Source organism: Rhipicephalus sanguineus, chromosome 1 (assembly GCF_013339695.2).
Source record: "Rhipicephalus sanguineus isolate Rsan-2018 chromosome 1, BIME_Rsan_1.4, whole genome shotgun sequence".
Classification (NCBI taxonomy): domain Eukaryota; kingdom Metazoa; phylum Arthropoda; class Arachnida; order Ixodida; family Ixodidae; genus Rhipicephalus; species Rhipicephalus sanguineus.
The window spans coordinates 278,382,357-278,409,764 of NC_051176.1; the positions used below are offsets into that span (position 1 = coordinate 278,382,357).

Below are 27,408 nucleotides of genomic sequence, written 5' to 3' on the forward strand. Positions count from 1 at the left end.
TAATAAGCCCGTCAAAGCTTCATGGAAAAGCCATTATTGCATATTTAACATGTTATAATGAAGTTACACTGAGTTATTCATTTAATGAAATTAATTAATTTTAATTAAGAGTAATTAAGTTATGATCGAAATAAAATTTCACCCTTTTTTTTCTTAAAATGAACTCTACAGGAAGAGTAATTATGCTGAGTGTTTTTTCAGAATTTTTCTGCAGGCGGAACGCCTCTTGGGCATTACAGGGTTAAGTTCCTGTGTAGTAACGCCCTCATATTTCAAGTATCATGAATTACCAACTCACCCAATCAGCCATTCTGTTAGGTATAGTGGATGTGTGTGCATGTGTGTGTGTAAATAAGTAATGAACATAGAAAAAAATAGTTGGTTTAATAAACACATGAAGCACAAGGCTAACGAATACACAATAAGAATAAACAATGATCAATAAAAACATATCATTCGCATGCACCAACATCATAAACAAATGTACGACATGGAAGAACCATACAGGTGTATTACAGTTCAAGATTCATAGTTCTCATTCTCTTTGTGGACTGGTGGTAGTTTGTCCCAGTCACTCGATCGTTGAAAAAAAAAAGTGTTTAAATGTCTTAGTGATCTCATTCATCTGATAGCTACAGGGTATAGATACGTAAAATGCAGCGATCATAGGCTAGTGAGTGCAATCCTTGCCCCCAGTTTGAAGAACACACACAAAAAAAAATAACCACTAATGCACAGGCCAACCCAGGAAAAAAACAGAATACTTTAGAATTCCCCTAGAAAACAAATACGACACCTTAGAACAAGAAGAAACAAAGGACATAGAGGAAACCACAACTAGACCGATTTCTGAATCTGTAGTCGAAGTTGGAGGTAAAGCATCAATGCAAGAAGTAAGCAACATCTCTTGAACCACAAAAGACTGGATAAAGAAACAACAGATAAGTGGGTGGGCATAGATAAATAGAATTTGCTTAGCTATTAAAGCTATCAATAAGTATAAGCCCAGTGACATATGGAATTATGATATCAAAGAGCAGTGAAAAAGGTGATGGCATCGAAACAGCTACCAGGCAACTCTATAGGAAAGACCGAAATGCATGCAGTGAAAGATAAGCATGGCAATATTAATGGTAAACTGAATGATGTGGTAAACTGAATGAGTGCATCACTTGTTACACCACTAAAACAAGATAATTTATGAGCTCGTGGCGATTTCTATTCAGGCCACATGGTTTTGAGAACACTGAAGAACTGTTTTTGGTGCAAAGTTAAAAAAAGCAATTTGTACCATTCTTTTCCCTCTTAATAACATACTGCCATGAAACCAAGGCGAATAAAAGTCCTTGATTACTTTATCAATAAAAACTGATTCAGTGTTTCAGATTAGCAAGCCTTTAATGTTGAAGTAAGGCCCGTATTCTGAAATGCTCCTTGCCTCAGCGAGGAGGCCATAACTGCTTCAGGACGCCTTGCCATGTATTCTATAACGCTTCTTACCAAGGTTCCCTCACTGAGGCCTTCCTTGGTGCTCTCTTGAGTTAAGGTAGCACTAGGGCAACCTTCGTGCCTCCTTACCTCGCTCCTCGCACTAAAAGGGTGCTTCTCTGCAGTACTTTGTCAGTGACACTGTGTCCGATCTTTTTTTTTTTTTTTCGATCGATTCCTTGTACTTCTGCACGAGCTCTGTAATTATATCCTTCCCATTGCCGATCAAAAATTGCTTGTCGGGCATGTTTTTTAATGTGCGGCTGAACAGCGGCCAAAATTTTTCATTAATTTTTCATGAAGAGGACAGGGTACACAGAGACGACGAAGATGGAATGCTTACTGCCAACTCATGCTTTGCACCTCAAAGGGTTAAACATTCTTTAGCGAGACCCGTATTACACCTTTGAATGCGTACCACCCTGTGTTTGTGACATCATATACTACGTCCTACCTTCCCGTGCAGGCAGTCAAAAACAAATGGTGATCCTCCTGCACACAAATCGTTATTGCAGTCACTGCTGTCGGGTTCCCAAAAGCTGTCGAAGCTCACTGCAGTGTCAAATGAAAAAGAACCACATGTCCTGCATGGTTTCCTACTTGTCATTCGGGCTGGCTATCACAGGAAAATATTAGCAACTGTCTTAAAACGGGCGAAATTCAGTGAAAACAGCTCTCAGTGGCACAAAATAAACTTCATACCAGTAAGCACACATAAAGTGAGAACAGCTAAAATGCAAGCATTTATGACAAGAGAAATCAACAAGAAAGGAGACATGGTGAGAAAAAAAATTTCCACACTCCATTAACATTGGTCCTTGCCTTATTAACTGAAACGTCATGCTTCCTTGTTTAGAGGGTACAGGTATATGTGGCTTTGTTGGTAGGTGGGCAGCTGCAATTTGAAAACAACTACATTTTTCCATTTGTGTGAATGTAAAAAAAATGCTGAAAGTACACGGTAAACCATTCATGTGTGTCACTTTGTGAACCATTAAAGCAGCATATGCGGAATCGGCAACAGACAGGCAGGTACACTCTTGCGACAGAGCATCGCAAAAGCAAAGGTAAGGGATGAAGCAACACAATAGTCAAAGGTCACAGGTTCTCAGTCAGGAAACAAACCAAACAACATAAGCGACATTCCCATTTCTGTTGTTTTGATGTCAAGTACAAGAGCAACACATGAAAAAAAAACTAATTTCAGTATAACAAAGGAGCAAGCATTTGCAGCTACAAATGTTGGTTGTGTGCATCTGCTCTAGTCTGCAAAAGGCAGTTGTAGGTAAAAGAAAGTGCAGTAGCAATTGAAGGGGTGCATTCGCGGAATGGTGAAAGTTAGAGTGCTGGGCTGAACTGAACCAAATGAAGTATCCCATGCCTATAGAAGTGTGTCACCCATCTAGAAGTTAAATGTACCATCTAATCTAATGATGGTGCATTCAACTTCACATTTTGCATTAAGCCAGTTATAAAGTCTCATGACCAAAGGAAAACTTGTCCTAAAAATTCGGCAGATCCCACGTACCGTGGGAGTCGATGTTATGCGAAGCATGCAGCGGGTAGGTGACTGTGGCGTAACATTTTACTGAGCGACACGTTACAAAATGATGCTAAAGATTTGTATAAATTTAATACGGACACATATATATGTTGAAGAGCCGCATATATATTATATAACCAGTTCTTTACGGTCGGGTAACGCTGCCAATGGCAACGTGGGTATTACCAACACCAGAAGCGGTAAGCTGATATGTAGTGCTTATACGAGTCCCGAGAACGCACGCACGTTTCATGAAGCCGTGTGCATGCGTGCAAGAAGTTCTTGACAGTTCTTGAACAAGGGCATCACCACCGTGATCAGTGAGCACCAGCAGCTGGTCATGACTTGTTATAGGATCCGGTCGTGATCGTGGTGACGAGGGGTCCATGTGTAGTGAAGTATGTGGTATAGTAGAGCTGTTGGAATTCGTGGATGCCTCGGTCATTTCGTCGACAAATTGTCTGTTGACGGAGCCGGTGACATGTCGCAACCCGAAGCCACCCTTCGCGTTGGTAAGGTATAGGCCGTCGAGGCTGGTAGGCCTGGATAGTGCTACGTAGACCAACATCAGTGGATGGTGTTTGTCGTATTTGTAGACTATCTGCGCGTATGTGGCCTACGTATCCTAGTCTGCAAAGCGGCTGTCAATCAATCTGGCATCATCCTCGGTCAGCATGAGGCCATCGTCCATCCTCATAAGAAATGAAGAGGACCCTGCGTCGTTCTGGTGGACGAAGTGCACTTTACGGTGCGGTGATGTAGATATCATATGTAACTTTCGTTAATGTATACCTCCGCGGTCGAGCAATGCTTCAATATAGCTTGCTGAATCATAGAATACTAACGTAATGTTTATGAGACTGCTATAAAAGCGGAGCCAACACTGGAACTACAGACGTTAATCTGATATGACGCCTGTATCGTAGGAGTACACATCGTAGGAGCATCATGTAGTGTTTATTGCTTTCTTGTAAAATTAGATAGCCAGCACCACAACCACAATTGACGTTGAACCGGTATTACGCCTGCGTTGGCTATTTTTCAAAACCAATTTATAGACCTGGCGTGGCTCAGTGGTAGAATACCTGATTGCCACGCAGAATGCTTGGGTTCGATTCCTGCTGGGATCCTAATTTTCATTCTTTCCAGTCGTTGAGTCAAATGTGCCGATGTTGGTTTTCCTTAACGCTCTAGCATTTAAGTTACCAATGTCTGTTCTTGCCGTTGCTGGCCAGATATAAACTGTCAATCACCTGTGGCGCATACCCGTGCACCGCGGCCCGGGGTAAACGGGTATGTGCCACACGTGTCTAGTGGAAAGGGTTTGACGACGTACGCGACAGGCTTTTAACGTTATTCATGTCATGACCCGGCAATCATATTTGTCAAATCCTCTTACCCTCTCATGCAAATTTTGGTCTACACCAAGTTAAGGAGGCGATCATGAGAGTAGCCAGACGTATGGGGCTAGATAGATAGATAGATAGATAGATAGATACGTAGATAGAAACGCTCAAAGTACCAGAGGTTCGCTAAGAAATGCTTCGCATTTAAAAGGTGCACCTTTACCAACCACCAACTGTAGAAACAAAGTTGCAGGTGCATTCACACCACTGATACACCCATGCGACATGAATGAAAGCAGTCATGCTGCTTCTCAAAACATTTCGCTTCTCTTTATCTACTCACCATGTAGAGTAGACGTATCCTTGTCATTGTATGTGCAAATATTGAACACTAGCAATCTGATGTAACCAGCAGTTGCAAATATTTCTTATTACCACCTGGCGTCTAAGGATCCTGCTCGGCTCTTTTTTTTATAGAAGCATGGACACTTTCATTACTTTGAGTGCACGTGCCCTAGATTTTTAGCATCAACTATATTAAAATTCAATCACATGCGCAGGCAGAATAGCTATTGCAAGTACTACCGGTGACACGCAGGCAGTTTTGATTGCAGTCAAGGTTGACCCGGACCGGATTTCTTGATCACGATCATCAATCATTTGCTGCTGCTCGGTCCAGACTAATCCGGATCGAGTTTGACGCAGACATCAATCAAATCGCGATCTGGGAGCCAGATATCGATGCGCAGATCGCAATTAAAAGTGACCGTGTAGGTACACCTGATTAGGATCGAGCCCAATCCCGATCGGTCGTGATCGCGATCAATTGCCCGAGCGAAGTGCTTTCGTTCATGCCAATTTCCAAAAAAACGCACAATATTCTCAGCTACACTGATAATGGCAAAGAAAACGCATCTCGAGGCGTTCGACGGGATTAAAGACAAGGACGGACGGTAAGTGACAGCGCCAACAGCGCGACTATGGTGGCTACCATAGCGCGACAGGGCTACATGGGATCATACACACCCGGCGAGCACCGACGCGCCGTCCGCCAGCAACGTCAACAACACTACACTCTTATTCAAGTACCGTATAACGTCCGGCACATAAACGGCCCATTTTTATTCCACCACAACGTACTGCATATAAGCGGCCCTTCAATCGCCATTAAGCGTGACAAATTCTGCGGTGACGGATTGGGCCCGCTATATGCGGCCGCGAGCGGTCGCAACGCTTATATGGAGCCCGAGGCGGAAATGGCTCGAGCGGACGCAACGCTTATATGGGGCCCGACGCGAAAGGCGGACGCAACGCTTATATACAGAGCCCCGCCTCCCTGACCTTCGCCTGTGTGAAAAGCCACAAATACGTTTTATTTTTAATAAAAATTATGGCCTGTAGCATATCACGACACTGCTGCCACCTACATTCTTTTTGGTTTAGACTGTAAGCTAACAGTTGCAACAGGTCTCGTATTGCCGGAGCACCACCAGCTTCCCGTGAACACATGTGTGCCGCGCTTACATGTTTATCGTGTATTGTGTGCGTTTATTGCGTGCTTATCGTACGCGACATTCGTCGACTGGGCATTTTCCGCGTGTTGGGGCGTTCTCCTGCCTTGATCCAGTGGCGGATGATGGTCGTTGTTCGTTGCCACTCAACACAGCCTCACGGGACGCACAGCTTTGTGTCCGCGCTCAAAAGTGCTTTCTTGCTTCGTTCATCGATTACTCACGTTGATCGAGTGATCGAGTGTACTTCCGAAGACAATCCGCGTCCGAGTGTTTTGACAAGCGGCGACCGCGGTTCCACAGGAGCGGAAGCTTGAGCCTTTTGACGAGCGACTGTGCCAAACTTGGGTAAGTTGAAGAAGGTCGCTGAACTACGTAACTTTGTTACTTCATTGCATGAAAACTGTTTGCAGGAACCGTCGTATTGGCACAGCGAGGATGATCAACAGATACCCGATAGGCAGGTATGTTTTGTGCTTTGGGTGCTCTTATATACACCACCATAAATGACATGTTTGAAGGATGCGCATTGCGCTACGCAATCTTATGCTTCGATCATGCAGGCCTCGTGTCGTTGTGCTGTTATTCCTTGGCTGTTTACTGTACGAGATCATCGCTTGAGAGTGTTTCTAGAATCCCTTGTCGCCGTTAGAAAGTGTGTGCTTTTAAACACATGGGGTCGTCCCATAATGTTTTCACTGTGGTGATGCGAGAGTTCACCAAACTCGGCAATAACACGCAAAATTATCACAAGACTGGGGACGTGATACAGGGGCGTAGCCAAGGGGGGTGTTGGGGGGGTTCCACCCCCCCCCCCCCGAAATTTTTCAGTTTTGCTTGCGTGTATAGGCACGCACACATACAAACGCACGCACGAACATACATAAAGTATGGTTGAACCCCCCCCCCCCGAAAAAAATTTCTGGCTACGCCCCTGACGTGATAGCAAATCACACAGCCCTGACACGCGCACACGATGATGGATATGTTTTCGTGGTTGCGTCCCCGAGCTTTTCGCCAGAAATCCATGCAGTTTTGTGGTTAGGATTTTAACCTAGCTGCCTCATAAATGTTTTAAAGGAGCTCACTCGAAGTAATGTATTTGAGTGAATTACGTTACGTACTGGTACTAAGTGCACACTCCAACAAATGCGTACTTAATGTGAAGAAGCACATGTTTATATCAAATAGTGTTAGTAGACGAATATGTCAATTCAATTAGGTTAATTAAGCTAACACATGCTATTCTTTGTTTCAATATTGTGTGTTTGAGAAAATATGCGTGAGCTCGTGTTCTGCCATTATATATTTTTTCTTAGCATCTTTAAGCACACGAGGTTCTCTATCACAAATAACTTAGATTGTGCTCATGTTGCGAGAATGTTGCTTTATTGTGTGGTGCTTTAAGTTATTGTATTTTCACGCTTTTTTTTTACTTAGCATAGTACCAATATTGCTCTCTTACTTAAATGCATAACCAAGGTTTAGTATGCAGTGATTTAGGGTTTATTGAGCTTTGTAAGGTCATAAATTAAAAGAAAAAGATCTCAATTCTCATATATGTTTCCAGAAGTTCACAGAAAGTTGGAAAATATTATCGGTTTTGTGAAGGCCTTACATAACTTAAAATGAAATCAAATTGACAGCTCAACTCTACAAGACAAACTACACGGGAATTCGCTTTAGAGAACCAAAAGTTTGTTCCCTGAATGGCTTACATTCATGATGCAATACAATATGCATGGCTCATTCCCACCTCACACGAAGTGCACATGGACCACGCACACTCTTTCATTTTTTTTATATTTCGATAAAAGTGTGCATATCGTTATTTTCATGTGGACCGCCCATAGGACTATGTGCATATTTCGGGTATTCCTTACAGTCTTGGGCAATAACTAGTTACTAGTAACGCGTTACCGGTAACTAGTTACTTTTTTCGGTAACTTGTAACTGTAACTAGTTACTTTTAATTTATAGGAACTTGTAACGGTAACACTGTTACTTTTTTACAGAGTAACTGTAATGGGAAATACCGTTACAGTTACTTTCCCATATCCTCTCCACCTTTCATCTTTCCACAGCACGGCTCCCCTACCAATTTAGGGGTGGAGGTCGCTTAGAGAATTATCTACCCTGCAGAAGACCGAGGTCAGCAGTCAGTCTTTAACACAACGTAAGTTTACTTGTAAACTACATGTAAGTCAATCATGTTGGAACTGAACAACTTGCTAAATTCAAGTAGTTTTTTTTTTCCGGCGTATATATATCCTTTTTGTCACTTGAGCTTCTAGCTCGGTTCTTGGTGTACCGGTGGAACATCACGACGCCAAGTTTATATTCTCCTTCGTCCGAGGCTGCGCAATAATCGTGTTTGACTGACGGCTAGAAAGCAGCAGAGCGCGAAACGGTTGAGAGGCACAAATACTGTGAACTAAGTAATTTTTCAAAACCTCTTTGAAACTAATTGTAAAAGGTTTACTCCAACTTAATACAACAATTATTAACAAAATCACATGGACGCTTTGCCTCCTATGCATGTGACATCCTCAGTATACACTGGCAACAAGAAAAAGAAAAGGAAAGAAAGAAAAAAATTTGCGGAGATCGACCAGTGTCCCATACGTCCGTGTAAACCAGTAGGGGAATGTGGTTGTTGCATGTTATAGTCGGATACAACTTTAGAAGTCAGCGGCATTTTCTCCTCAAAGGCAGATGAACACAAGCCTGCACCAATGGGCGCGCACTCGGGACGGACATCATGAGCGGGATGGCGGTGGCTTCGCCTTTGGAGAACATCGGCGCGTGCATGAGCGGGACTATTTCTTTTCTTTAGTCTCTCCTGACTTCTTAAGTTGTATCCGACTATAGTTACTATATATGCTACGACATGGCTCCTAAAGGTGCCATATACAGTAACTATATTGCAAGCCGACGCATCGCGGCGAATGAACCGCGATTCCAGGAGTTCCTTCCCCTCACCTTCGTTCACGAGCCAGCGTCGTCACAGTGTTTACGTCAAAGCTATGCCCTGTTCTCCGGAAGTGTTAAACAAGCTCCATCTTAGAATGCGTTGCATGAGTTGCTTTAACAACATCCCGTTTGCCTTCTTTAAGCCTCGTTGATTCTTTCCTTCCCATTTCGCCAATGCAAGTCGCGTCGCAATGCCCGCATCGGGCTTGTATATCACCCTACTCTGATCGTCTGCAGGTGTGCAATCTTTGGGTTTCGCGAACACATGCCCCAGAGTATAACGGGACTTAGAAACGGTTTGTATGCCCAGCGGACGCAAAGCTAACCGAACAGGGTCTGATACACCTTGAACATATATATGGAACAGACACAATGGACGTCGTCTTCATTCGTCACACACTCTCCGTTGCTATTTGCATGCGCTTCTGGGTGTCGTTAATAAACATCCTATGATACTGCTGTCGTTCTAGTGCATCAACCACATTTTCCATTTTGAGTATCAGAGGACATTTGTTATTATTATTTGCAAATAAATTCCCTTTTTCACCAACGGTGCATGAACAACAAAATTGATGCAACAAAATGAGGTGTACACAACAAATGCTTGTGTTTGGCCCCCTATTAGGTTTACTTCGTCTAGGGTTTTACCACGTGCAATTTTGGCTGCCCGCATGCCTTCATACATATTTAATAAATGAATTCTATCGTTTGGTTTGTAATCTATTATTTATTTTATACAGTAACGGAAAAGTAGCGACGTTACTTCGTCACAGTAACTGCAACAAAGCAACGACGTTACTTGTCACAGTAAGTGTAACTGTAACAGGTTACTTTTGGAAACTCTGTAACTGTAACTGTAACAGTTACTTTAACAGAGCCAATGACTTCACCCATCAAGCACGTGTTTTTCAGACACCCCTCTCAATATCACTTAAATTCCACATGTGGGCTTTTAAAAGTACGCCGCCCGCTTTCCCCGCCTGTAGTTGCCTTACCCACCATCTTCTGCAGCCCTTTGTGAGGGCTAGACGTGCCGCCCTTCTGCAGCCTTTCCAAGTGGCTTTCATACTCCACTCTTTTTTTTTGCCTTTGACGGCTCTCGCTCAGTAGACCCCCCCCCCCCCTTTCCATTTTTTTTTCTTTTTTTCTCTCCTTTTTCTTGCTTTTTTTTTTTCCTTCTTTGCAGCTCCCCTTACTTCTGAGATGAGAGGCCTGAGCGCCGTTGCAAACTTTCTTGAAATGATGTGGCAAGGGCTACACTCCTCTCTCTAGTTTTCTCTTTCCAGGCAGCAATTACCAACAGCGACAAGCACCACCGCTAGACATGACGTCAACACTAACCCTTTAAAACTAACACGCCAAGGATGACAAGGTGCCTTAGATAAAGATAGGTCCCCCTATGGAAACGTCGGCCAGCCTGTCTGAGGCACTTTCTCCTGTTTGAAACCTATCCCACTTTTTTGGCTTAGGTAACTGTAACACTGTTACATTTTACTGGTAACGTGCTCATGACTGATTGCTTACTGTGTATGTGTGTGAATGTTGAACACGCAATGGCACTCTTTCAATAGTCTGCAAGTGGCTGGTCCACTAATACCTGTTCTTATTGCACCCTGATCCCTTCATTCAAGGATCGATCTCTTTAATATATGAATATAGACTTGCCTGAGGACATGTTTGGTACTCACTATCTGTGTGTGGTTGGGTTTGTCTTGAGTGAAAATCAACATTTCCTTGTGGTATCTATTATGCATGTATCAGCGATGAGAGCTGTTCATGGCACCGACACAGAGGACAGATTGCAGTACAAGATAGGAGCATACTTCCTGCAAGCCCGGGCAAGCCATAATGAGTGGTAGGCATTTCTTTTCATCACTAGATTGCGACAGTTTGGACACATAGCACCTATAGACCTTATGCAAAATCTGCTGCCATCTAGCGGCCGCTGTGTGCATTTCCGCCATGTTGAAGGCTAAGCGCGCTCCGCATGTAGACAAGGAGCGTACATATCAACGTGTGGCGGCTGATAAGAACGAAAATGCCAACATATTTTCGAGTGCTGTGTTGCTGAGATTGAGGAAATTGGGATGCTGAAAGAAGGTTTGCAGGAACCAAGCCTCCATGTTAGTACATTTCCTCGTGGCCGACGAGAATCACCAGATCGTTCCGTTGCTTCGGTTACTGCTTACGACTAACGCCGTGTTTCCGTTCGCCGTTAATATATGTGGTATGTGACAGCATCGGCACTCATCAGAGAACACTCTTTCATGTCATGCCAGAACAAGAAAGTTTTCGCACCGTGTGCTTGCTGCAGGCACAAACCCACTTCGTGTACGAGCTTCAAAGCTGCATCGCGGCTACTCGCGCATGCCTGCGCTGCTGTTGATATTAGCTTGTTTATTAAATTGTGATAACAATTACATGTTAGACAGATAGCTCGTGCGCGCCATTGATTTGCAGCGGACGGACCGATTGTGCTGGAGCGTGTTGTTTGTAGTTTGTTTTCGATGGTGGAGTTTAACAAGGTAGCGTCTGGTGGGATGCTTTGCGTGCGTATTTCTTCACTATGCGTATTTTTCAAGCATTTCATGTGGTATCACTGCCAGGTTCAGACGGGTTGCCCGGATGTCCTGACCGCCCCCACCCCTTACTTTTTTTGTTTAACTTATACCCCAGGAAGAGCAAATCAGGTTCTCCCAAAAGCTGATCCCCCCTTTGGAAAAATCCTCTGTACACTCCAGTTTGCTATGAAATGTTAACAGGTGCTTCAAGTGCATGGTACTTTTCTTATGAAACTAAATAAAATGCTGTTCCGGGAAATGTGCTACATTCTACCGTGGGTGCGCTACCGCTGGTTACGCGCTGAGGCGGTTTCAGTCGGCGAAGCAAAACTGCCTTGCCGCAACGGGTTTAAATTGTAAAGCACCAGTAGGCCCCTAAAGCGACAATGTGAACACGAATATTCTTGGCGTTTCCTGTTATATAGGATCACATATCGGAAGGATATTCAATAAAATACCAGCTGATCGGCATCTACTTCTAGGAGACACTACACTTTTCATGTTCACTTTCCACGTGCATGAGATGCGCAATTTTCTGCATTTTAATCGCACGGTAATTCTGTACATAACATAGGTCGGATGACTACAACAGCGAAATAATATTATTTCAAAGATAAAAAGAGGACAACGTTTTATTTAAAATTAGATGGACACTACGTCGGCTCGACATAGGCTGTCCCTCATGAAATATGCTTTCAATTGGGTCAACTGCACTTTCTTACCGTCATCGCTGCGCCTAGCCGCGCTAAATAAAGCCTCTTCCCAACCATCCTACATTATACAAGCATGATATTCAGATAGCTAACAACGCTTTATTCGCTACACTGAAAACAGACAGGCCAATTTGTAACCTAGCGCAGAGCTTCATTATCGACGACGACAGGCCTGCACGTGACTCGCAGTGTCAAACTTGTACCTTCTTCTCGCTGTGAGGCGGTTCTTTACACGTAATAACCGTCAACGTAAAAACTAGGAAATGCCGGTAACGTGTACAGGCCCGCCTGACATTTTTATGCCCTGATTGCCGACTACCAAAGCGGATACAAGCAAGAAGTGATAGCGGCGACAGCAATAGAATTCGGGCACAAGCCTCCAACATGGCGCCGAATCGTTAGCTTCGTCAAACCTCCAACACATGGCAGCAATTTTGCATAAGGTCTATTGATATACAGCATATACTGGCCTTTAGCTTAGGAGTGAGAAACGTACCTTCTGCACTTCAGTGCAATGCATATTATTTAGTTTGCATTCCTTGAACATGGAACGTCGAATAGTTTGTATTGTTGAGCTTGTAATCTTTGAACATGGGATGTCGCTAGAGCCAACGTTTTGAAACTTGGAGTTGTCTTCATAAAGGGAGCAACTGTTAATTCTTGATGTTGCCATCTTGATGAAGGCAAGTCTACTCGTACAAGAGTTGGCTGCAGTGACGTACCGTTTGAAGATTTTTTTCGTCTCTTCAAGCCTCCTCCATCTTCCATCGAACATCTGTGTTGTTTGTGCTGCCATGAAACTGTGGTGCAGCTGCCATGAAAAAAAAAATTGGGCGTGCGCAGGCACAGCTCCATCGAAGAAAAATAATTATTTCTTTGTTAAAGATAGTGAAGGCACACTAATGCAATCTCAGCCAAGATTATTAATAGTTGCTGACTCAATTTTAATGTAGTAGTTTCGTTGCTGTGCATACGCACGATGAAACTCTCATCAAAAAGTGGGAAGCAACCACACATGCTCCAGTGTTCAGCTAACCAGTCATCACTGCCTTTCTTTATGTTTCAGTCTTCCCTGAGCCTTTCTTTGATACACTGCCCCATTTGCCCCACATAATGCTTATCCCATCATCTGATAAACGATGCCTTCCTTACAGAGCACATAATGTGTCCTGTGATTCCTATTGCAGCCAAGTGAGTGTCTGGGTTGCAACCTTTTCATAGTTTAGCACGCTTATTTGAGGCCGTGAACACTATGCTGATGATTGCCCGAGCACCAACCGTTCTTATATTGTCGGATATCCCGTGCAGGTATGACATAGTGGCAAACATATTTTGGCCATCACGATTAGCCATTTCTTTGGCCTGGCAGCTGGAAGGTGTTTGTTTAGTAGGGCTTCTGCAGCCAATACAGCAAGGGGAGCAGGATATCCTGCTTGCATCCAGCGAGTTCTTGAAATCAAGCCTCGTCCACTAGAAATAGGAACATGATTATTTAGTACAATATGCAAGCACATAAGTTTTTAAATGTTTTAGATATGAGGATGACTGCGTCTTTCTTTATTAAATACCACAAAGGTTCTTTCGAATCTGAAGCCACTAACATATTAACACTGGCACATGATTACTAACACCCACTGGTGCTTACCCACGAGCATCCGGGCAAGGATTGTACCATATCAGGTTCCTGAATGTACAATTTCATTTGCATAAAAAGTGCATGAGCTAGTTATACGAACTGATGGGAAACAAGCCATTGCTGCCTCTTAGTTTCTCCCACTCAATAATGGTAGAAAGGTGCATTGTCTGACACTGCTCGGACAGTGGCGTAGCGAGGGGGTAGCAGACCGGGCCCATGCCCCCACTTGCCCTCTTCCCCGAAATGAATTTCTGCCTATGCCACTGTGGCTCGCTAACGCAGTAAAATTTCTGTTCCTATTAATTGTGGACAAGCCTTAATTTCCAAAGAACTCCCCTGACACAAGCAGGATATCCTGTTCACCTTGCTGTATCGTTTGCATATGCCCTACCCAGAAAACCACCTTCCAGTTGCCAAGCCAAAAAAAAAAAAGCCAAATCTTGATGGCCGAAAAATGTTTGCCACGATGCCATATCTGCACGGAATATTCAACAATATAAAAACGGTTGGTGCTCGGAATCATCAGCATAATGTTCATGGCCTCAAATAAGCATGTTAAACTATGGAAAAGCAGCAACCCAGATACTCAGAGGAGAGGCTTGGCTGCAATAAGAATCACAGGACACGTTACGTGCCCTGCATATAAGGTACCGTTTATCAGATACTCCTATCACGGGGTAAGCATTATAGAGGGCAAATGGGGCAACATCTCAAGGAAAGATTCAGGGAACATTGCAACAACGTAAAGAAACGCAGTGATTGCCTGTTTGCCAAACAGTAAAGAAACTATACTACATTGATTATTGAGTCAGCAAGTATTCATAATCTCGGCCGAGATTGCGTTAGTGTGTCATTACACTACTTGTCAAAGAAATAACTATTTTTCCTGGACGCAGCTGTGCCTGCGCATGTCGAAGTTTTTCTTTTTAAATTATAAATATGTGTGATCTGAGTCCAAAAAACACTTAAAAGATAGCGCCTATCTGTGTCCCTTCTTGTCCTGTCTTCACTACTCTCTGCAATAAACGTAATGGTTAAAAGGGAGCCGTTCGGCGACCTAACAGCTTGTCACTATTAGTGGGTTAGTAGGCCTTGAGGCGCTCCACGTTGACTATGTCGCGCCCTCGACGGCGCATGTCCAAAGCTGGTTCGATGGGTTCGATCAGGTAGTTGACCGGTGATGTGCGCTCGATGACCCGGTAGGGGCCTTCGTATTTCGGCAGTAGTTTTGAAGAGAGGCAAGTTGCAGTGGTAGGGACCGAGAGCCATACGAGCGCTCTGGCGACTAACGTGGACTCAGAAGTGGTGGTGCCACCGTGAAGGCTCTTCTGCCGCTCTTGTTCGTGCGTTGTAAAGGTCTTTGCAAGCTTGCGACACTCTTCAGCAAGCCTGGCTGTGTCAGAAATAGGCGCACACTCAGATGGATCCGGCTTGTAGGGTAGTATCGTGTCAATGGTGTGCGACGGGTGCCTTCCGTACAACAGGAAGAAGGGTGAAAAACCAGTAGTGTCCTGAGGGGCGGTATTATAGGCGTAGGTGACGAAGGGCAGAATGGCATCCCAATTTGTGTGATCGGCGGCGACATACATTGAGAGCATGTCGCCGAGCGTGTGGTTAAAGTGTTCGGTTAGGCCATTCGTCTGTGGGTTGTAAGCAGTAGTTTTGCGGTGAACAGCATGGCTCTTTGAGAATGGCTTCGACGACTTCCGACAAGAAGACACGGCCTCGATCGCTGAGAAGCTTCTAGGGTGGACCGTGACGCAGCATGAATTGGTGTAGCAGGAAGGAGGCAACATTGCACGCTGTAGCCGCTGTGAGGGCAGCGGTTTCGGCAGATCGCGTTAGATGGTCAGCGGCGATGATGGCCCAACGGTTACCAGCCGAGGTCAGAGGAAGTGGTCCATACAAATCGATGCCCACGCGCCCAAACGGATGGTTAGGGCAAGGTAATGGTTGTAGACCGACTGGTGACACGTGCATTGAAGGTTTTCGGTGTTGGCAATCGAGGCAGGAGCGGACGAACTTCTGCACGTAACGGTACATCCCTCGCCAGAAGTATCGTTGTCGAATGCGGTGGTAAGTTTTGGATACCCCAGAGTGCGCGCATTGCGGATCAGAGTGGAAGGACTCGCATATTTCAGCACGCAGACTTCGGGGTATCACAAGTAGCCACTGGCGGCCGTTGGCGTTGTAATTGCGTCGGTGCAGTAGGTTGTCACGAATGGCGAAATTGTGGGCTTGACGACGCAACGGGCGAGTGGTTGGTGTTTCCTTATTGGAAAGTCTGAGAATCTGTAGGCAGGCGAGCAAAAATCGAAAAATGGCACAAATGCTATCAAGTGACTCGGCCGCCCGGCTTTTTTTTTGGATAGGGTTTACAAGATGCGGCAGAAGCCGATTTCATTAAGACATAAATACAAGCAAAAAATGGCAAAAAAGAACAATGACATGGTGGTCAATACCAAACTGATTAAAACCGCTAAAAGTCTGACATTCATAAATCAACAAAAACGAAGAACCAGGGTCTGAAAAAAAAAGGTTTTTAAGCAAGTGACAGCAAGGCTAGAAAACTGCAACCACTAACAATAAAACAGAAAACAAAACAAGAAAATAAAACATGTGACAACAAGCTTAGTGATCACAATTGAGGCTCATGGCAGCTAATTTCTTCGTCAAATAGTGCTAGTGATAGCGCGCTAACGCAAGCTGCTCCCCTTTTGTGAATTATGTGCGCCTCATAAATTTTGTGAGCCTATTACTCCCGATATTTCATGAGAACTTGCACATTGTCAAGCAATGGGGAGCAGCCTCATGATGTACAATGCCAGGTTCCTGCCTGTTGTTGCTTTTAAAGATTTGGCATGTTCACGCATTTTGTAATTTATGCATCGTCCGGTTTGTCCTACATATGATTTTCTGCATGATAATGGAATGTCATAAATGACGTTCTTCACGCATTCAATGAAATGATTTCTGTGCTTCTTGTCACAGCAAAAGGATACTGTTTCATCCCTGTTAACTAGCCTGCATAGGGAGGCCAGATGGTTTGGGATGGAGCATAAAACTCTTATGCCTACTCTGCCTGCAGTCTTCTTCAACCTATGAGAGAAACCGTGAATGTAGGGAACGTCAGCCAAGGGAGAGCGAGTGTGCTTGTTTGGCCTGTTATTTCTGGTCGTTCTAAGAGTGACGAGCATCTTTTCAGCTAGGGAGCTCAAAAGAGCACTAGGGAACCCCGCGCTCCTCGAGCGTTCCACTTGAATCGTAAAACTTGTTTCCGTCCACTGAGGGCATGATCGGATGAGGGCGTTTCTCATGGCAGAATAGCCTATTCCTGGAGTCATCCAGGAGTCATGCATGGAGTACCATTTGAGTAGCGAAAGGATGCTGTTATGCAACGTTACATCAGAGAAGCTGACCGAGCTAATTGGCCTGTATATGATAGCTGGCCTATCTATGACACCACAGCCCTCAGAAGTGCTGTATAGCGGTTTGTTTTCTTATGTTTTTGATCAAAGCAGCATTAAGCCAAGGCTATGGGGTTGGGCATTGAATACACGTGGATTATTCAAGTAAAATGGTAAAAATGATATCACTATTTCGAAACAGAAAGTCATCAATCATAAATTGCCGCATCTGTTGATGTGTTGCGCTAAGCTGTTCGCTTCAATGCCAAACTACATTTTCACACTCTCTCTTGCAGGTTTCAAATACAGCAACTGTACCACCACAACAGTGCAGCACAGGAGAGCCTATCGTCAGTGCCGCGTCGAGAAATTAAATAAAAAAGCACTTACTCCTGGAAACTTCTCGTATCATCTTATTGGTTTGTTTGTGATTATAAAACTGCACTTTCATGGGAATTGAATCAACTAGCCCCATTTATTGTCCCATTGAAACTAAATAAATTGACAATGTAGAGCTTGTTTCCAAATGCCTGCATCATAGGCCTACAAGATTACTTATTGGCTTCAAAATACTCTTACATGTAAAGAACGCTGTTGATATAGTCATTTCTGGAAATGTTCTGCTGATATTTTTGTTACAATCCTCTAAAGCCTACACACTTTCGTATTGTTAACCACAAAAAGATTTATTGACCTGTGTGCAGCAAACATGCTGTTGCAGGCATAAGGCTGCAATACGCTGAAACTCATACATCAGAATTCTACACACTAACAGCAGCCAATTCCTTGTAGACCCTCATTAGGTGTGCATGAGAAAGCGCATTAGACTGGCAAAAGACAGTCTAATGATTCTGATGTCTAAAGACATTAGTCTCTTTATTGAAATACATTAATTTTTTTTTCTGTGAGATTAGCTGATGCATGCTCCTTGTGTTAAGTAAGATGCAATTTTTCTAGTTCATGAAGTTGACTGACGTTATCAAATGATGTAGCAAATTTTCATCAATAGTTGCTGCAAATAGCTAACATGCACGGTGGAAATTTGCTAACTTACAAATACTATTTTCCTGCATTTAGTAACTAAGTAATAACCGTCGTGGTAGTAATGTTACTAGCTTAGCTTACTACCTTCCAATAAGTAGTAACAGGAACTAGTAACTGTCATGGTAGTAAATTTACTAACTTTCTGTTACTACCTTTGGTATGTAATAGCTGCAGGTAGTAAATGACATGGTAGTAACTTTACTACCTTGCCGTTTACTACCTGCAGTTACTACTTAGGTAGTGAATGTTGTGACAGCAATTTACTACCTCAAGTTAGTAAGTAGCACTACCTTTTCTTTTAAGAGTGTAGAATGATGTGTCTTGTAGTTAATATTGTTTGGGACACAATTGCAAGGAAAGTGCACACGTTCAAAGCCAAATTGCTAAGGTAGCTTGCTAGAAAATAACAAGTGGACTGCCCCCTTATTTGTTTTGAAAGGATAAGTTCATGAGATTCAATTAGCTTAATCTAATCCAATAGCAGCTTTGAAAACCACTTCAGAGAAACTACTTCCGAGATCCTTTAGGGCGCCATTATGTGCACAGGTGCTGAAGTGGAACACGTGGAGGTTGAAAATTGAGCAATAAAGAATATGGCATGTATTTTAGGGTGATTTTATTTTTACCTTCGTTATTTTGTTCACACAATGCCCTATTACTCCAACAAGAGAGCATATAGGTGAAGAACCCTTGCAATGCATCCTATTGTATATGTAGTGATGCGTGTGCTCTGCAGGTGAGAAAGACAATGGGGACATCAACGAACGTCAATGTCTAGTGGGTCTTTGGGATTTTGCCGAAGACATCATGTTTGTCCATGATGAACCGGCAGTGCAACCACACACGGACATAGGAAAGAAGGCACATAACACATTGCTGTGTTTCGTGTACCTTTCCTCTGTGTGTGGTTGTGCTGCTGGTTCATCATGAAGGACAACCAACTAGCCCAAGTTTCAGTCTTCCTAGACATGTTTGTGCCTGCTATTTTTTTTTGTGTCAACAAGCTGTCCTCCTACTCTTGTAGAACTTCTCACTGTCTTGTGTTTGCGTTGTAGCGTGACAATATTCTCTATATTTTCTCTCATGGCTCTACATTTCATTGTTCTGCTCAGTATGCAGCTGCGCAGCAGCATAACATGTTCCTTCTTTCACTTAGTGCACTAAATACTGGCATGGGTACTCGAAGAAATGGCACAAAATGTAACAACAATTAGCGGTGCCAGATGGAACACCTAAATGCCACAGTTCTACAGTAATGGGTGAAGGGAAGGGCTTGAAGCAGAGAATGGAAATAAGGGACCCATGCATACATAATTAAGTGCCAGGCTGGCACAGTGATGGATTTGGACTCGATGCCTGACTAACTTATTGCAAATATATGTCTCAACACTGCAAGGGAAAGGTCATGTTTTGAAATGGTACCAGAAAAATAACAAATACATTTCAGGTCTCAACATTTAGTGAAGGACAAATCTTGTACTATATGCAAATACCCTTTATGTGGCACAATGTCTGACAGATGGTGTGCCGTGGTAACTGCCACGGAAGGGGGCTGCACGTAAAGGATAATATTGAAGAATTGATTGCTGGGCAAGTTGGTAATCCATGACTACAAAGAACTGCACGAAATAAACTGGCACAAGGAAGACGCTTGTCCGTGCGTCTCCTTGTGCCAGTTTATTTCACGCAGTTCTTCGTAAAAAAGAATAATAGCTGCACATTTAGACGTGTATGTCTGCATGCTTATGTGTGCGCTATATGAGCTGCTAATTCTGAAAAAAAAGCTGCAACACTTGCGCTTGAACTACTACAGAATGTTATTGTGTATAGCTAGTGTTGGTACTGGCAATAAATCTTGGATTCTCAAGCACAGTTTGTATTAGCTGCTGTACCAGCCAAAGCTAAGGATGTTGCATGACAGCTTATATTTAAATAAAGGTGCACGTAAAGCTACATGGTATGGAACAGGGGCGTAGCCAGGGGGGGGGGCATTGGAGGGCGTTCAACCCCCCCCCCCCCCCGAAAATTTTCAATTTTGCTTGTGTATATATACACACAGACATGCAAACGCATGCACAAACATACATAAAGCATGGATGACTCCCCCCCCCACCCTGAAAAAAATTTCTGGCTACGCCCCGGGTATTGAACATGAGGGAGGTTGACTGGGACACGTAAAGCTCAACATTTATGGGTGTGCTATTAGTGTGAAAGCGTGCTTTTTATTTGCAGCTGTTATTTGCAATTATGACACCTACTGAGTAAAGAATTGTTCCTCTATATCTACTATTTAGTATTTTACGTTTGCATGTCGTGTCCCATGATCCGAATCAAGCAGGATGCTACTGACTGCACATTTTTAAGACAGGTGAACATTTATTCCTAGAAGTCAAGATTACTGCCCGAGTTCAGCCACTTCTAGCATTCTGCTAGTTTATACGTTAAAGCGTTGTTAAGCTCAAAGCATACTCGACTGGATGACGTGGAGTGAAGTAATACTGGCCCTTGTCGCTCCGATCACATCTCGTAGCCAAGGAAAGAATCACTTTCACTCGTCGACAATGGGTGGGATACGAAAACAACCTTCAACCTGCTATGTTTCCCAACACAGGGCCTCCACCAGATCACTGTTCGGCGCTGATATGTGGTCAACTGAGGCATGTTATAGAGCTTAACGTTCATGAAGCTTCAAGGTGCAAAACAAGTGCATATTTAATTTGGGGTTATTATTTAGATTTAACAGCACCTATTAAATATTAGAATGTTTCAAGTTAATCTTTGCATCATTCAGTATAATTGTTCACATGATCCTTCTGAATCCTTCAGGCCACTTCTGACTTTTGAAGAAATAGCATGGTTTTATCCTTGAAAGCTGGATCATATTGTGACTTCATTCGATTTCAAGCATTGCTATTTTTGATGCGACGCTTGGCAGGAAACATATGTTCTAACGGGTGATGCAAGCGATTTCATGCGTGCTCTTTCCGCGCCAGTCATGCACTATACGTTTCATCGTTTGTGGAAGCCAAGGGGAGCATCACTTCCAACTGTCAACAACGAACGAACCACGAGAACGAACAACCTCAGACCCGCCGTCCTCCCCAGCATGACAATCCCACGGCATCGCTCGTCCGCGCCGTCAGCCTCGAGCTCGGGAGACTGCATTCTTTTTCTGCGAAGGCTCGTTGTTCTTTCGACTCAACAACAACGTTTCTTCATCGCCTATGCTACACTCGAGAGAGAAATGAGCGCGCCCGTTCTGAAAGCTGGTCCGTCGCCTCGTACGCGCTGCACTACACCAAACCCATCAGTTGCGCGAATAAGCGATTATGTGTTTTAATCCGATTCTCTCGCGAAGGACGTGGGAGACTGTACTTCGCCAAGTAGAGATGAGATCAGCTGACTTCCACCGCCTGTACTGCGTCGAACATCGCAGAAAACTTTTCTTTGGCGGCTGGTTGCACATCAGGGCACGTTCGGCTGCTGTATGATGCCGGCAAATGGAAATGCACTCGGAAACGCATCGTTCATTGTTCACCTCTGTCTCCGTGCGGGATGCGCAAGCCGTCGGACGAGAAACATAATTCCACACACAAACTGACTGTGACTGCCCGCGAGGGTTCGCTTAAGGTCATGCACACGTATACACGCGCATTATACGCGAACGATGCCTCTCATATATGCAAAATTATAGCGTTGTAGCCGATCGTAAAATCGTCCAAGATAACGTGAAGTGCATATATAAAGCCGCGGAAGTCCACCCAGATCGTGTGGTGCGGTGGCGTAGTGGTTACAGTGTCTGCTTGTCACGCGGTTGGCCTGGGTTCAAATCCCCGTGGTGGAGTGTGTGTGTGTTGATACATGGTTTGTGACTCTCTGTGCAGTGTTCTTGTGATGTGTAAATGCATATTCATGAGTTGAAAGGCTGAAGAGAACAAAAGAAAAAAAAAGAGGAACACTGCACGATCAACTACAACGTAGAAGAATTTCTTTTTTTTTTCTAAAAATTTGCGAAAAGTACCGCATATATTTCGACCGCATATTGAGCCGTATATAAGCCGGACAGATTTGACCTGAAATACCGCTTAACCACATCGACGGTATGCGTTACTTTAAGCGGTCACTTTTAAACGGCCTTCTGGCAACGAGATGGCCGCGCATAGGGAAGAGCCGCATAAATTTAGGCCGCATAAGAAAGAGCCGCTTAGCCAGAGGCCGTATAAAGAAGGGCCGCATGAAAGAGCCGTATAAGTAGGCCGCTTAGAGAGCCATTTATAAGCGTCGAAAATTTGACCTACTTTCCGCCTTATATGCGTTGTTTTAAGCGGTCGTTTGCTAAGAGTGTAGAGTCACTGTAAAGGTAGCATATACAGTAACTCTAAACAACACAAACCTCGCGCGCCACAGCAAACAACGAGCAGCCATGGAGCAGCTGAGCAAAGCTCTCCTAGGGATAAAAAGAGCATTGCACGTGTTCCTAGGTAGTACCTAGACATAGGGAGATCTTCAAGAAGCAAACGGGGAAAATATCCCCAGATCCAAGTTACCCGGATGGAGTCTGTGAGAAAAGAAACGCTCGTGAAAAACGTCACGCAATAAATGAATAGTTTTTGTAGTGAAATTATTGCGAAAAACTGCCAGCTGTCCCGCAGTGTTGTCTTGCTGGCTGTCTTTCTCCACCCTCAACGTGAACTTTTGTACGAGCACCGTAATAGTCCTGATAAGCTTTACTGCGCCAGAAATCTCCCTGCCACACGACCATCGGAGCTATGCAATGGTGAGATCTCCGAGGCGGTATTTCTCAAATAATTTATTGTCATAGTATAAAAAGCTAGCCAAAGCTAAAAAAAGTCGTTAGTCAAAGCTAACGACTTTTAATTTCTGCGAGGCAACACTGTAATAATTTTTTTTTTGTTTTTGCGGAGTTGCATTTAATTTTAGTTAAATTAGCTTGTGACTCCTTTTATAATAAGTTGTCATAAAAAAAAGAAATAATAAAATTATAATGATGATTTATTTTTGGCATCTCAATATATTGTATTTTCTTTACGTCGTGCGTGCGGAGTGTCTCGAAGATGGTGGCCTAACTTTTGTCGTCTGGTAAGAAGTATCTGTTAAAACACTTCTTTTTCCTCGGATTTATCGTGAAACTCAACCGGACCTTGTTTGAGCGTCAGTCGATGGCACTTCATGTATCTTTCGGCCTTTGGTGCATCACATGATGTTGCTACGGTATCTTGCGAGTCTCTTGTCAGCTTGTGAGCCGAATTAATCGGGGAGAATGCATATGTAACGTTTCAAAGAAAACTGCTACTAATTGGTTTTCCTGTCGCGATCGAGAACCGAAACTGGCGCTGCTTTCTCCGGCAGCTTGTTTTCATGTAAATCGTACGACATAGCATGTTTGTGTTGCGATTGCCCCCTCTTTGCGAGCGCAATCTTGTGGGGAATGGTGGCCTCTATATACAAGGAGGTTACTCCGTGAGGAAGTATTGGGGCTAGTGGCCATGCGACCCCTGCACTGGCACGAGGAAAAACCTTGAAAATACTAGTTACGTCACTCGATGCAGCCTTGAGCGCAGTCCCACGTGGCTTGCGTATAATCTTCCATCTGCTACGTTTTATTTACTTGCTTTTTTTTACGGCTTGAAGGGGAAACTTTTCTCATCCGAGAACTCGCGAAAGATCGCGCGATTACCAGTTTGCGTCGGACTGCCCGAGGAAGGCGTGTGGATCTTGCGACTTTTTTTTCCGGGACGTCATGAGTTTGTCGTAAGCTTCACTTTCGCTGCCCGTTTCAGCAGTGTTGACGATCACTCGGCGCGCAAGAGGGCATATTCATTGAAATGCCTGTCGATGGACATGAATGAAGGTTTGTGACGTATGTTCCAGAGACTGGCCGGCAGCCACACCGAGGACTGGGCTGGATTCGGATGGCAGGAGAGCAGCCATGGCAAGCGTAAACGGGGACACGACGGCTACCGCCCGGGTGCCCTCACCACAGCCGCGTGAGTCCGACTTTAGATCTTGCGCGGTAAGCGTGTCTATGTGACGAATGACTTATGCATTTACTTCCTACACAGCAATGCCCTGGTTTGGCATGGACATTGGAGGAACACTAGTGAAGCTGGTGTATTTTGAGCCTGCGATTGAAGATGGACCAGCAACTACAGAAGCCCTGGAACGTATCAAACACTACTTGAAGAAGAATGCTGCCTATGGTCAGTCAGGCAAGCGAGATGTTCATTTACAGATGGATGGTGTTGAGGTCGGTGGCATCGAGGGCACGCTGCACTTCATTCGCTTCCCTACAAGTGAGATGCCCCGTTTCTTGGAGTTAGCCAAAGCCAAGGGGATCGCCAGTTTAGCCTCTACTGTGTGTGCCACGGGTGGTGGAGCTCACAAGTTTGAAAATGATTTCCGCACTCAGGTGGGCCTTGGCCTGCACAAATTTGATGAGATGGACTCTCTGATTCGTGGTATACACTATATGGAAGCCCACAACAGTCGAGAGTGCTATTACTACAGCAGTCCTATGGAGCGATGTGTCAAAATGCCGTACGACTTCAGCAATCCGTACCCTTACCTTGTTGTAAACATTGGTTCAGGGGTGAGCATTCTGGCAGTGCGATCGCCTACCGAGTATCACCGCGTAACTGGCACTAGTCTAGGTGGTGGCACTTTTCTTGGCCTCTGCTGTCTGCTTACTGGTTGTGAAACTTTTGAGGAGGCTATTGAACTTGCCCAGAAAGGGGACAGCACTCATGTTGACAAGCTTGTGCGCGATATCTATGGTGGCGACTATCCCAAGTTTGACCTACGTGCTGACACTGTGGCTAGCAGTTTTGGGAACATGAACTGCAGGGCTCGACGAGAAGCTGCCTCGCGGGAGGACCTTGCCCGGGCAACACTGGTTACTATCACCAACAACATCGGCTCCATTGCTCGCATGTGTGCCATCAACGAGGGCATCTCTCGTGTCGTCTTTGTGGGCAACTTCCTGCGGGTTAACCCCATCTCAATGCGCATGTTGGCATATGCCATGCAGTTCTGGTCCAAAGGCACGCTTAAAGCCCTGTTCTTGGAGCATGAGGTAAGACGCAACACCTGCACTGCAGGACCTTAAACACTGACAAATCTTGCATTGCAGGGCTATTTTGGTGCTGTTGGCTGCCTGCTGGAGCTGATGAAGGCTTGCAGCTAGCCACACATTCCATGCTGCCATGGTGCAGCACGTCCCTGTGATATAGGCAGCCCTTTGTCAAAAGCTGGCCTGGTTTGACAGCTGCCAGATGGTATCCACTGTGCTCCCGACACTATGCTGTCACCAAGAGGCTTGGCACGCTGGTTAGGAGAACCTCTTTTCAATGTGATCTTCACCAGCTTGACGCACAACACCTATGGTCCAGCTGCCAGCCACCTTTTGATGGCATTGGTGCTATGCGGGCCTTGGGAATGGACAGATGGTTTTTATCTGTGCTTCAGGTTATTACTGCATAAGCTCCTTCAGGGAACAGTGCTTTTTGAGTCTCTGAAACGGACAAGAGTTTTGGTATGTGTTGGGATGTTACTGTGCAAATCCCACATAGTATTCCAAAAGGTGTTCTCTCTCCACTTAACATTTGGGTGTGTGTTTTAAAGGCGGCTTTAGGAATGGACGTGTTGTCAATTTCATACTTTTATAGTGTCATCTTTTTTTGTTGTCCGCAAGTTTTATCTATCAAGACAAATTATTCATTGTGGGATTAGGCAGAACTTATTGTGACTCTTTTCTATTATTACACTTTCTGCCTTTTATCCCACAGGAGAGTGCAAACAAGTTGTTCTAATTGATAAAAAGAGAACCACTTGCAATGACCACACAAGTGCCATGCTATTACGGCAGTTGTGAATGTTCGATCAAAGGATAAGACTATTAAGTGTATGTTCAAAATAAAAAAATTAAAACAAACACCAAGACTGTGTTATGTGTGAGAAATATCGGGATATGGTCAACCTTACTGGGGGAGTAAGGTTTCAAAACTCGTCTGTTCTTGCCAGCTGCTCATAAATGCTGAGCAGTGTTGCTGTACAAGTACTTCAAACCTAGCATTATTATTGCAAAGTTATGTTCTATGCAAGTTTACACTAATAATACTGGAAAGCAATGACCCCAAATTAAATTTACCACTGACATCGATTGGGAAGAAAATATTGATAACCATCAGTTTGTCCCATGTGCATCACTCAGTGCCTAAGTTGGGCCAATGGACACATTGAAACCATTCACACCACTACCATATTACCAGCCTCGCGGCTGATGCAAGTTTCGCATGGCAGCTAGCTCAATATCTATGATGACGAGCACATCCACACCCTCTATGCTTGCAAAATGACACTCGTAACTGTAATGCTTCCGAGCGGGCCTGTGTGCTGTGGATATAGCGCTTCTGCCTCAAGTAACGTCCACTGAGTCAACTGCAAAATTTACAACTGGCATGGTAATATTCAAGGGAAGTTTTAGTGTGCATAAATGCATATGCAATGCATCCTTAGAAAAGCACTGACAGAAAATTTTGTCTGATTTTTAAAGCCCTCTCATTTGAGCCAGTAATTACACTGAGAAGCTTCAACTTCCCGGGAGTGCCACAAATATGTTGCATTTAAATGCGACTCAATATGGGCACCCAGGAGCCATGTCATGTCACTGAAACCTGTTGTAGTGGTCTCGTGGTACCAGACACTGTGGTGTGTACACACACGCTATGACAGTGACTGTGCTGCCCAAAAGCAAAGTCTATTCAACACTCGGAAGGACAACAGAGGGCAGTGTGTCCCCCAGTGTTTTCAAAAGCAGTGCACAATTAGAATGGCCAGTTTGGCGGCTTTCAGTTGTGCACGCTAGGGATGCATGCTTTTTACTAACAGTTTCTGACAAAGCTCAAAGCATGCCAGTCATTGTGACTTCAGTGAATGAGCCTGCCTACATCAGCAGTTCTACAATATTACAGCTAAAAATGTGAAGAACAACAATGTTATAAATTAGCTGTGTGCCAAACAAGGTGAACAAAAGTTAATTGCTCAGTAGTAAGACATGCTTGAATCCAAAAATAATTTGTTAGAACTCCACATCATAAGCTTAGAACCCAATGCGCAACTTACAGGAGATTCAGTTTATGCCCTGGTAACTATTTAAATGAGAGCTGT

General features: G+C 44.2%; 1 protein-coding gene and 2 long non-coding RNA genes across 4 annotated transcripts; 2 read left to right on the top strand and 1 right to left on the bottom strand.

The window, feature by feature from the left end:
* Window positions 1-369: 369 nt before the first annotated feature.
* Window positions 370-5,405, bottom strand: LOC125756874 (uncharacterized). Its single transcript, XR_007414823.1, has 2 exons — window positions 4,721-5,405; window positions 370-2,383 (listed from the first exon to the last, which is right to left on the bottom strand). It is a non-coding gene; the product is annotated as an uncharacterized LOC125756874 (long non-coding RNA).
* Window positions 5,406-5,739: 334 nt separating this feature from the next.
* LOC125756875 (uncharacterized) lies at window positions 5,740-17,574 on the top strand. Its single transcript, XR_007414824.1, has 4 exons — window positions 5,740-6,236; window positions 6,302-6,352; window positions 10,623-10,716; window positions 17,475-17,574. It is a non-coding gene; the product is annotated as an uncharacterized LOC125756875 (long non-coding RNA).
* Window positions 17,575-23,256: 5,682 nt separating this feature from the next.
* LOC119379056 (pantothenate kinase 3) lies at window positions 23,257-26,049 on the top strand. 2 transcript variants are annotated; one of them, XM_037648205.2, is made up of 4 exons: window positions 23,257-23,322; window positions 24,115-24,230; window positions 24,306-25,315; window positions 25,373-26,049. In XM_037648205.2, the coding sequence occupies exons 2-4, from the start codon at window positions 24,173-24,175 to the stop codon at window positions 25,424-25,426; spliced, it is 1,122 nt and encodes a 373-aa protein (XP_037504133.1). In that variant the 5' UTR covers window positions 23,257-23,322; window positions 24,115-24,172; the 3' UTR covers window positions 25,427-26,049. The 2 variants fall into 2 exon arrangements, with proteins under 2 accessions (XP_037504133.1, XP_037504132.1); XM_037648204.2 differs by lacking the exon at window positions 23,257-23,322 and adding an exon at window positions 23,356-23,994.
* Window positions 26,050-27,408: the final 1,359 nt, after the last annotated feature.